Genomic DNA, 12443 nt, shown 5'->3' with positions numbered 1-12443 from the left:
GAGAGAGTCAACTTCACTCTGAGAAGATGCCAATGTATATAGGATCTCATGCCAGGGAGATGTAGTAAAATGTGTGTGACTCAGACTCCACCCTCAGTGTCTCTAGCAAACAAAGAAAACCCAGAACTAAATGCTTATGATACCTGAAAAACAGCTCCTCCTGTGAGATGAATTTGGGGTGGTAGATAATGAGGTAAATTGTCTTATCTTAATAACAAAAGATATGCAAAGCCAGGTGCCTGTGGCTCATGTCTGTAATCCTAGCTACTCAGAGGATGAGATATGAGGATCTTGGCTCAAAGTCAGCCCCAGCGGGAATCTCTGTGAGACTCTTGTCTCCAATTAACCACCAGAAAACTGGAAGTGTCGCTGTGGCTCAAGTGATGGAGCGCTAGCCTTTAAGGACAGTGCCCAGGCTAGAGTTCAAGCCCCAAGACCAACAAAAAAGAAAGAGAAATTGGTGTATGTGTAGGAAAAGAGAGATGAAACAGATGACCTGAATGTTTATTATGAACTCCTTACCTAGTCATAGGCTGAAGGAAAAATTTTAATGAGTCTTACTACCTGAAACAGCCCACAGTCTGAGTAAAAGGCTGCTGGCTAGAGCTCTGCTCATTGAGCCACAGCTCTACTTTTTGGTAGTTTAATAGAGATAAGAGTCTCATGGACTTTCCTGTCCAGGCTGGCTTCAGACCTTGATCCTTAGATCTTTGCCTCCCGAGTAGCTAGGATTGACAGCATCCGGACTGACATTGCATTATTTTCAATCAACTCGTTTGGGTGTTGAATACGGAATTCCAGCAAATAGTGAATACTTAATACTTGAAGCAGTAGCAGGTCCCAAACTTCAATATAGTCATCTTAAATCGAGACAACTGCCCTCTAGACTTCAGAAACTAATTACTGATTTGATGCCATCTTGACCACACATTTACCTCCAGATACCTACAGCTGTACTACTGGACAGAGACCCTCTCCACATAGGATGAACGTATGTGTCATGATCCTATTTCACTGGTAGTCTGAGACAGACAAAAAGAGTGTGGAAACTGAAAGGGGGGAATGGTGACTGGCCTATGTCCACTTGGTATAGGTGCCCTTGCCAGGGTAGACCATTTCTGTGTCCTGTGTTATTGCAGAGTTCCTCATCTTGTTTCCAGCCCTCCTGGCCTGTACCCAATCCTGAACTTTTCATTGTTTCACATCAAAACCTGAACATGAAACCACATATGCAACTTAGAAACATGAAGCAAATCATCAAACTCATATTGCTTGATCCAGCATGAGCAAGGAAAACTATCCCAAGAATGCTCTCTAAGTAAGAAGGGTAATGACTGAGCATTGCAGTTCGAAGCCAGCCTGGACATTAAAGTCTGTAAGGCTTAACTCCAATTAACCAGCAAAAAGATAGTAGTGGTGTGGCTCATGTGGTGGAGGAAAAAAGCCAAGTGAGAGCACAACACCATGAGTTCAAGTTCCAGTAATAAAAAGAAAGAAAGAAAAGAAACGTATATACGTATATCACTCTATAGGAATCTCTAATCATTTGAATTTAACACACACACACACACACACACACACACACACACACCTGAAACAACCATACTAAGAGCAGCAATCTTCTTTTCTCTTTTTCTATCTCTCTCTCCCTCCTCCTGTCTTCCTACCTCCTCCTTTCTCTCTCACTCTTCCTCTTGTGCAACACACAAATGCACCTGTGTGCATGCACAAGCACATGCTCATGTGTGTGCACACATGCACACTATCCCCTCAGTTGCCATCCTGGCTTAACTTGTCCACAGCACTTACATCAAACTTTCATTTGCCTTGTAAATTACAAGGCTTTTCTGATTCTTTTCCTCCTGTCTTTTTATAGTACTGAGCCTTGAACTCAGGGCTTCCTGCTTACTAAGTAAGTGCTGCAGTACTTGTGCTACATCCTGAGATCTCTCTTACTCTTTTCTGGACACACTCTCTAGGCAAAGCCTTTCTCTCAGTCTGCCATTTGGACAAAAGTGTTTCTCACGGGACCAGTTTGGGTCCTTTCTTTTCTTTTGTTTTTAGTTGGTTGCGGGACTTGAACTCAGGGCCTGGGCACTGTCCCTGAGCCTCTGTGCTCAAGGCTAGCACTCTACCACTTGAACCACAGCTCCACTTCTGGTTTTTGAGTGGTTAATTGGAAATAAGAATCCCATTGGGATGTTTCTGCCTGGCCTGGCTTTGAACTGTAATCTTCAGATCTCAGCCTCCTGAATAGCATGAGCCATCGGTGCCTGGCAAATCTAGGATATCCCACTTAAGGTGTACTTAGTCTACCCCCAAGCCAGGTTTATTCTTCAAATACTCCAAGACTTTCAGAGTTACTGGCTACTGTACCACACTCTCCCCTCAGAATGACCTCATCAAAATCCTTCTTTCAAATGTCACTGCCAAAAGAAATGTACCCCCTCTATACATCACTTTGACAATAAATAAGTAATTATTAATTTTTAAAAATAGCACTGCCATGATACTTTCCTTTATCCCAACCAATTAATCTTATTACAAATTAAAAGAAAAAAATCTCCACTAGGTGTGGTGGCACATGCTTACCATGCCAGCACTTGGGAGACTAAGGCACAGGGAGATTTCGATTTTGAAATCAGTCTGAACTACATAGGAAATTCCAGGCCAGCATGGTCTAAATATCAAGACTCAATTTCAAGGAACTTAATTAGTTCCTCAAATACAAGGAAAGCAAGAGCAACTAGCTCAGCCAAATAGAGCATAAGGAGACATGGTCACTAAAGGTCATGTAGTATTCTAGACACTGCTATGTTAATGTAAAATGTGGACAGTAGAGGAAACTGGCCAGGAGATATTGGGAGCTTGCTGTACTAACATTTCAATTTGAGCTATGCTACACATTATCCATTGCCTCCCATTCCCAGCACCTCTGAGTCCACATTTATCTGCATTTCAAGGAGTAAAAGGATGCAAAGCACAATCCCTAGGTTCTCTGATCCCTAGACTATGAGTCAATCAGCTTTTTAGAGATTTGGAAGATCAAAAGGAAGACATTATTATTTTCTATAGCTCTGTATTTGTGAAGCAGACATTTGTGGATGGGTTGGCTGCAATAGGATGTCATGTCTACTGTTCCCTCATGATCTTTGTAGGGTAGAAATCAACTTCTATAAGAGTACAATGACTGGCTGGGAATATGGCCTAGTGGTAAAGTGCTCACCTTGTATACATGAAGCCCTGGGTTCGATTCCTCAGAACCACATATGTAGAAAAAGCCGGAAGTGGCGCTGTGGCTCAAGTAGCAGAGTGCTAGCCTTAAGCAGAAAGAAGCCAAGGACAGCGCTCAGGCCCTGAGTTCAAGCCCCAGGACTGGCAACAAAAACAAAAACAAAAGTACAATGACCATGCCACACACCAGTGTCTCATGCTAATCACGAGCTGCAATTCGAGGATTGCAGTTAGATATCAACCCAAGTAGAAGAGTATGAGAGACATAGCCAATGAACTTCCAAAAAGTCAAATAGAGCTGTGGTTCAAGTGGTAGAGTGCTAGCCTTAAGCAACAACAAAAATTAACAGAGAACAATAAAAGCTCAGGGACATTGCCCAGGCCCTGAGTTCAAGCTCCAAGGCCAGCACAAACATATATACTGGTCTAGAAACTCGGCATCCTAAAATACATAAAACACATACTTATAGCCAGGTTCCAGTGGCTTATGCCTATGATCCTATCTACTCAGGAGGCTGAGATCTGAGGATTGTTATTTGAAGCCAGTTTGAGCAGGTAAGTTTGAGACTTTTATCTCCAATTAACCATCAAAATGCCAGTAGTGGAGCTACGGCTCAAGTGGCAGAGTGTTAGCCTTGATCAAAAGCCCAGGCCCAGTGTTTAAGCCCCAAGACTGGCACAAAAATAAAAAAAAAAAGACACATTCGCGATGTTGTTCAGTAGATTGGACTTACTAAAGCAAATGAGATTTATATATATTAGGGAACAGTTTTCTACATGATTAAATTTTTTAAAGAAAGGAAAAGAAGCGTGTGCCAGTCCCGCGGATCTGTGTCTTGCTTCAACAGTGTTTGGACGGAACAGACCCGGGGACTCCTCTTTTCCACCACCAGCTGCCTTCAGATCTCCTCTCCACTCACAACCTCTGACCCTTATCTTCTCGCCCGCCAGTCTCCTGCTTCCAGGACCAACCAACGCCGTGTGTGGGGGGTGGGGGGGGTGGTTAGCTCTGTATCGACGAGTAGCCATGACCTCCCAGCCCCGTCAGAATTATTCCACCGAGGTGGAGGCTGCTGTCAACCGACTGGGCAACTTGCATTTGAGGGCCTCCTACACCTGCCTCTCTCTGGGCTACTATTTCGATGGCGACGATGTGGCCCTGGACGGCGTGGACCACTTCTTCCGCGAGCTGGCGGAGGAGACGCGTGAGGGCGCCCACCGCCTCCTGAAGATGCAGAACCAGCGCGGCGGCCGCGCGCTGTTCCAGGATGTGCAGAAGCCTTCTGAAGATGAGTGGGGGAAAACCGTGGAAGCCATGGAAGCCGCCCTGAACCTGGAGAAGAACCTGAACCAAGCCATTTTGGATCTTTATGCCTTGGGTTCTGCACGCACAGACCCCCATCTCTGTGACTTCCTAGAGAACCACTTCCTGGTTGAAGGGGTGAAGCTCTTCAAGAAGATGGGTGACCACCTCACCAACCTCCGCAGGCTGGGTTCCCCTCAGGCCGGGCTGGGCGAGTATCTCTTCAAACGTCTCACCCTCAAGCACGACTAGAAGACCCCAGAGTCCAGCAGCCTTTGGGGGCCATCTGTGCATCGCGTGACATCAGGGTTTCCACCTGAGCCTCTCCCTCTAGCCATGGGCAACTTCCTAACTAACCACCCCGGAGCTCTTCTCAAGCCTTGGACCAAATGAAATAAAGCTTATTGCAGAAAAAAAAGAAAGAAAAAGAAAAACAGACTAGGGAGGAGAGAGCAAGACAGGCTTCCTAGCTAGCTATACAAAAGACCATCCTTTCAGATTTCTGTTAATTGAGGTTTTATTATGACATATCCATTAATCAGTCTGCACATGGTTTGGATTACCATTCTTTGGAAAGAATGTTTCAGTGTTTCTTCCACACAACTACATTGGCTCCAAAGTCAGAAACTCAAAGCTGTGCAGGACTCTGTCCCTCTGTCATACGTGGAGCCAATTCCATTTATAATTTTGCTCTGAGTGCAGAAACTTATTTTAATTCAAAAGAGGGTTTTGTAAATTTTATTTTCCCCAAGTTCAAACAAGGATCTTCCTGAGCTACTGAATCTCACTCTTTCAGTCTGAATGTCCATGTGGATAAAATCACTGACACACCAAAGTCACTCATTAAAAAATACATTTTTTCCTGTGTCAGTACCATATGGGCTTTGAACTGAAGATCTTGCACCTTTCCTCAGCTTGCTTTTCCCTTTCATAGTTGGCACTTTATCACTTGAGCCACACCTCCAATCTGTCATTTTGCTGGTCATTTTTAAGATGGAGTCTTGTAGACTTTTTTGCTTGAGGTGACTTCAAACTGTGATCCTCAGATCTTGGCCTCCTGAGAGCTATAATTATAAGTTTCAGCCACCAGAACCCAACTACTCATGAATTATATCTTTTGTATATATTGGAACACCATCAAGAATCTGGATTTGAGAAGGCTACTATGGTGTTTCATCATTCCAAATGGTTTCTCACTGGAAGGTGTGGAGTGGGGGTGGGGGGATTTGCAACTGATACAAAACTTATCCTTAAGCTACATGATATTGATTATGACACATAACCCAAATTGGCAAACTTAGTAGTCTGTTTTATGGTTTTTGCTAAAGGAACAGGTTTTTTTTTACTCATTTTGAATACAGTTTTGCATTCGAAATATTCTGCCACAAAGTTCTATTTTTCCTCCCATCATTATTACTCTAAATATAATTTACCATTATCAAAAATCAATATATTTAATAAGAAACTGCACCATCAGTTTTATACAAAAGTTGATGAGAAACTAAAGTCTGTTTTGCAGCAGTGATTCTTTGGTAGTACTGGAGTTTGAATTCAGGGCCTTGTGTTTACATCAGGGATCTGTAACCTGAGTACCAGGGTCGGCTATAGAAATCAATGGAAGTACTTTGAAGGACCATCAACCTGTTGTCAATGGACATGTGTTTGGTATGTGAATAAACTTTCCTAAGAGAAACTGACAGGCTTCAATAATCAGGGTTTGAGACCTAAAAGTAATTTAAGAGTCATAGTTTGAGAGCCTTCTTTATTACTGATGCATGCTATAACATTTATTTTAGAAATATGTAGTATTATCCAATAGGAAGAATGTTATATCATTTGCAAAGAAATGGATGGTCTTGGAAAAAATTACATTAGGTGAAGTAAGTCAGGTCCAGAGAGACTAAGGATGCATGTTTTCTCTCATATGTGGAAGCTATAACTAATCTATAAACATATGAGTTTGTATGCAAAGGCACACAAATGTATTAACCAAAAAAATGGTATTTGCAAGGGAGAATTCAAAAAGTACAAACACCTACAGGGTTGTATGCCAGTGTACACAAATATATTTCCTGAAGTATGGTATTTGCAGAGGATAATTCTTTAGAAAAACTAAATTACAGTCCAGCAAAATGAATACTAGAAAACGGGTACTGGAAAGATGTGGGGGTGGGGTCAAAGGGAGGGCTGTGAAGAAAGAGAGAAGAATGTAGTTATAATATTCCATATATATCCTATGGAATTGAGAATGGAGGGGAGGGGTTAGGTTAGGAGGGATGGGGGAGAATGATAAAGAAGACAGTATCAATCAAGATGCATTGCATTCATAAACTGATTTGGTGATGGTAACTCATTTGTACAACTGCATAAAGATAATAAAATACAATTTCAAAAAGGAAAAAATATGTGATATTTCCTTACTGTTTGTCTCTTTTTAATACAGAGTCAGAGAGGCAGATACACTTAAAACAAGATGAAAGACTATCTTTTATGACTTTTTGATTATATTGGTTTCTTCTCAACTAGTGATGTCCAGTAGAATGTTCTGCAATGAGGAAAATGTATATTTCAGTAGCTTCTGAACAGAGATCAAATTCAGGACACTACCAGGAAAATATGATCTAAACACTAAGCTGAAGAGTTCTTTGTTAAATCTAGCTGCTGCTTGAGTACCTTCATTCATATGAAAGTTCAACTGATTACAAATGAATCAACTGAACTATAATAGACTCTGGAGAGTTCAAATACTATGTTTTTAGAAAGATGAGGTCAAAGCCCAACAAAATAAGCACCAGAAATTGGGTACATACAGAGGTGAGTGGGGCCAAGAGGAGAGAGGCAGACAAATGAAGGGGTAAAAGAGGAGAGAATGCATGAAGAATTCATTGTATATGCCACAAAATTAAGAAAAACAGGGTAAGGTGTGGACTGAAAGGAGGGTGAGAATGTTGATGGGGGTAACATTGATCAAGATGCATTGTGTTCACAAACTTTTAAATGGCACCTCTTTTGTACATCTACTGAAAGGTCATTAATAAAACTAAGTTAAGGATATACCTTAAATCCTCTCAAAAAAAGAGAGGAGTTTATGTCTGTATGTTTTGTGGATACATCTTCTGTCTGACAGAATGAAATGTAGGAAGTTTCATAGATCAACTTTGCTCTTTAAAGAGGTGTACGTGCAGAAATATCACCAGCTTGACCAAGGGAGATGGTGACATGGCAGAATGAGATCACAGATTTTTCCTGTCAGGAAGGTTTACCTAGCAGTAAATAGGTACTACTTTTCATAGGAAGGAAAGGATTGCTCGGAGGGCAGAGTAGGAAGTCAGAGAAAATTCTTTCCATACTATGAGAAACAACCAAGAACTATCAGAATGTAGACAGATGAACTATAGAATTTCTATTGACAGGTGACTCTTTTGTGCCTCCTTTTTGTGCCTGAACTGGGTCTTAATCCCAGAGCCTTGCATTCTTACTTGACTTTCTCTGCTCAAGGCTGGTGCTCTACCACTTGAGCCATCTCACCACTCACAGGTTTTTTGCTGGTTAATTGGAGATAAAGGTTCCTTGTTATACTATGGATGTTTCCATCTTCAATAATATATCTCACTTTTTCTCTTGGATCACTTATGCTGGGTCAAGCCAGCTGCCAAATCATGAGAGAGCTCTGTGGATAGGCCTATGTGGTATGGGACCAAAGCTTTCCAACAATTGTAGAATAATTAAAAGATCTCCCCTCTTCCCCCAGCACAACACACAAAAGCTAATCCTTCCAATAAAACTGTAGGCCATGCCAATAACTTGATTGTAACCCTAGGAGAGACCTTGAGCCAGCAAAGCTATGGCCAGAATTTGAATTATAAAATTCTGATATAATAAATCATATTTGTCTAAGAAAATTGGAAAAAAAGAGAAAGTAAAAATAGAGGAAGGAAGAAAGGATATTTGGCTTGAAGTTAGATTATTTTATTGTACTTCTCAAGAGTGTATTTCATAACCTTCTCCTAGGGTACTGCAGCAGATAATTGTTTATGCTCTGGCCAGATTCCCTTGTTACCCAGATTAATGTTCCTATTTTCCAGCTGTTGGGAGCCTCTGCTGGCTAGTGGCTCACTGGTTTCCACCAACTCTAAAGAATTATCCTCAGCTGAGAGAACTGCTTCCCCATCCCCACCCCTTTTCTGGAGGCAAGCCAACATTCAGTTGCTATGGAAAGATAAAAGATTAGTCTCCTGTCTTTGAGAGGAAGGTAAGAGTTGGAGCCTGCAGAATTTATAAGTCTGAGCACCCCTGGTGCTAAACTTCACCTGGGCCTCCATCTTTGCTTAGCTTTTTCTTGCTTCTTTTCCTCAGTTAGGTTTTCTGGAAGGCAATCCCTCAACAAATCATAGGCTTTGCCTGTAGAGAACCAAGTGAAGACTGATCGCCCTCAATTTCAGCTATGCCAACAGGCCATGCCTCACAGGATTGCCACAAACAAAACGGTATAATTTTATGTCTTCTTAAAATAGTATATTAAACATAAAATAACTGACTACTAACTTTGGTTTATTTCATAAGTTTCTATACTAATGGTTCATAATCACATTTTCTATTTTTTGTTTTATTTTGTTTTTGCCAGTCCTGGGGCTTGGGCTCAGGGCCTGAGCACTGTCCCTGCCTTCTTTTTGCTTAAGGCTAGCACTCTGCCACTTGAGCCACAGCGCCACTTCCGGCTTTTTTCTATATACATGGTGCTGAGAAATCGAACCCAGGGCTTCATGTATAGGAGGCAAGCACTCTTGCCAGTAGGCCATATTCCCAGCCTCTATTTTTATCAATGAGTACACATTGAAGGTCTACATGACGTGAGCTAGTATTTATATAAGTCAGCTTCTGCTGAAAATATAAGTATATGACAACTCTCTCTGATATGTTTTTGACAGACTTTAAAAATACTAAATACAGGGCTGGGGATATGGCCTAGTGGCTAGAGTGCTTGCCTCCTATACATGAAGCCCTGGGTTCGATTCCCCAGCACCACATATATAGAAAACGGCCAGAAGTGGCGCTGTGGCTCAAGTGGCAGAGTGCTAGCCTTGAGCACAAAGAAGCCAGGGACAGTGCTCAGGCCCTGAGTCCACGCCCCAGGACTGCCCCCCCCCCCCAAATACTAAATACAGCACCTGACTCTTAAGGCTATCAACAATTTCCGTGTGTTTTTAAAAATTTCTATATCTAAATGATCTCTATAATTTGTTATTTAAAGTCTCTCCCTTCTCTCTCCCTCCTCTCTCTCTCTCTCTCTTTCTCGAACTTAATAGCCACTAGAAAAGTCATATGTCCAGTCTTCTCCAGTTATATTGTGAAATTTAGTCTATAAATACAAATGATAAATTTTTTCTTTAGGAAAAAAAATGAAAAATATGACCACTGAGTCTCTTATATTCTATGATTCTAGCTAACACACACAAGTGTATAATCATAGATACTTACTTCAAGAAAAGGTTGTGTGGACAGAGGGAAGAAGACAGTAGCCCTTTTGTTCTCTATAGTAAGGAAGTTCTTCGGTGGAAAATTATAATATGTTTGGAGGCTTTTGAAGAACTCTAGAGGTGAGTCCCACTTGCCTGACTGGTAGATAAGGCCTGCTCTGTACATTCTTCACAGTTTCCACATGGAGGTGAGATGTCCCAGAGCAGCATGGAAGTCTCTCTCTCTCTCTCTCTCTCTCTCTCTCTCTCTCTCTCTCTCTCTCTCTCTCTCTCTCTCTCTGTGTGTGTGTGTGTGTGTGTGTGTGTGTGTGTGTGTGTGTGTTAGAAGGTGAAGAGAAGAAAATCTTGTTTTTCAGAGGGTTTAATACCAAGACACAGGCCTAGAACCAGTAAGCCCAAACTATCACTGAGGCCCTCTTCCTTGCATGCTCTGCTTCTCAATATTTGTGGCAGAGAAATATGAAATCCCACAAGCAAGAAAAGAGAATACTTGGAGGATAAAACCTGTTCAAAGTAGAACAAAAGGATTTAGAATGATTGCCCTAACCCTTTTCCTAGCCGTGAGAATTAGTTGAAGAACATGTTGACCACCAACCCTTTTTTCTTGAGAGAAGACATTTCTCCAAAACATTTCACTGGGACAAGTTTATAGAGCCTATCTTCTCTTCTCTGGCATCACCTGAAGTCTCTGGTCATTGCCAACAATCAACTGGAGAGTAGTGTGTTTCAGTCTGTTGTCCTAATTTAGTGGGTTATGACTGGTAGTTTTGTAGTGACAGGATAATGTTGAAAGTGTCAGCACTCCCAGTACACAGTAAAGATAAATACTACTTCATACATTTTCTGTTTCCTTTCTGTTGGTAGCTTTGGTGGGAGTCACTAGTTTCCATGGCCCAGATCCATCTAATGCCTTTGTTTCCATACCACTACATTTTCCAATGTTATTGAGCTATAATCAACAAAAATTGTATACATTTAAGATGTGCCTGGTGATGTTTTGATGCATCTACTTATTGTAAAATAATCATAATTAACATTCTCATCACTTCCTATGGTTACCATTCCATATTATGCATTGATAGCATTCCCTTGCACACTCAAAACCTTCCTTATTTGGACAATTATTAATATAGTCTTCCTAATAAATAAGTCATGGTAGGATGCTTTTCTTCCTGTGAGTCTTAGAACAATTAGAAAATGATTTATAACAAACACTCTGGAACATGTAACATTTGTGTAGGTAATCCTTTCTTCCCTCAGAATGAAGGATTCTAAGGATCTAAGAAAGGCTTTAGAGGGCTGGTGACAGAAGTCTTTGTTTTCCCCTGTTTGGTTCTGACCATAGATGGCATGTCACATGAAATACCAAGCTAAGTACTGAGGATCCTCAACCACGTTTGGACATCCTCTCTGGGAAAATTCTACTCTAGGAGTCCTGGAATTAAGTTTGTATTCCATCATTATGTGTATGGTCCCAACTAAAAGAACCTCTTTCTTCTCCAGCCTCAGTTTATTTATCTGTAACATGAGGTGATAGAAGAATGCAGTGCATATTTTCAAATTTTATTCCCTTCTCTCTGAGAATCCTTCAGAAGGGTTCTTTCTTTTGAGAATTAAATCTGCACAGGACTCATTTGCCTAGGCTGTTCTCCTAGTATCAAAACCTTGAAAGCTGTACTTATGGAAACAGATACTGTACTTAAGATTCAAAAAAGCTGCCAAATAAAGCGGTGATGGGTACATAGCTCTTGGCAGTCAACCCGTGGTATAATTCACAAAAATTCTGGCACATCATAACAAAACTGAGAATAACTGGATTGAGGAAAAGAGAGATACTAAGAAAATCAAAGCACCACGGTATGTGCTGAGAATGGTAGGCAGCAAGCCCTTAATTGCTAGTTGGAGAGTGATATTTTAATACAGTAGATTAAATGGCAGAGAGAATAAGAAGAGGCTGTGAGGAAAGATAATTTCAGAAAACATTCCTGACATGAACATCATGTAATCTGTAAGTGACAAGTTACAGCCTGCTCAGTTGAGTGAAACCTAAGGGTTTTTCCTTCTGGAACATTCTTTCATTTCACAACAAAGAACCTAAGGATGCCAGTACCCAAGGATAAAAACTTGGACTTTTTATTGAAATCTTTCATGGAAGATTTTCTTTTTTAAGCTAGCTTTGCTTGTGATGAGAAGTAGAGATGGTTTTTTTTCTATCCTGGGAAGCTTTTTTGTTCTTTTGAAAGCATCTATTTTCCATTTACTGTCAAAATAATAGTCACACACAATAGTCAGTTATGTTCACCATGCAGAGACATAAGCTCAGGAGGAAACAAAAAGAAAGTGAATCTGAAATAATGACAATTTCAGCTTTTAAAATGATAATCTGGCCAGGCACTGGTGGCTCATGCCTGTAATCCTAGCTTCTCAGG

At 41.0% G+C, this 12443-nt stretch overlaps 2 protein-coding genes across 3 annotated transcripts in view; one reads left to right on the top strand and one right to left on the bottom strand.

Moving 5' to 3' along the window:
- The window catches only part of Srpx (sushi repeat containing protein X-linked), a 73840-nt gene that overhangs the window by 25629 nt on the left and 35768 nt on the right, over positions 1-12443 (bottom strand). The gene's annotated exons all lie outside the window — the stretch shown is intronic.
- On the top strand, positions 4247-4904 carry LOC125343931 (ferritin light chain-like). The gene has a single exon (XM_048336531.1). The coding sequence runs from the start codon at positions 4262-4264 to the stop codon at positions 4787-4789; it is 528 nt and encodes a 175-aa protein (XP_048192488.1). The 5' UTR covers positions 4247-4261; the 3' UTR covers positions 4790-4904.

Source organism: Perognathus longimembris, chromosome 28 (genome assembly GCF_023159225.1).
Source record: "Perognathus longimembris pacificus isolate PPM17 chromosome 28, ASM2315922v1, whole genome shotgun sequence".
In the NCBI taxonomy this organism is placed as follows: domain Eukaryota; kingdom Metazoa; phylum Chordata; class Mammalia; order Rodentia; family Heteromyidae; genus Perognathus; species Perognathus longimembris.
Note: the sequence above shows the minus strand (reverse complement) of the source record. Positions and strands in the feature narration are given on the sequence as shown.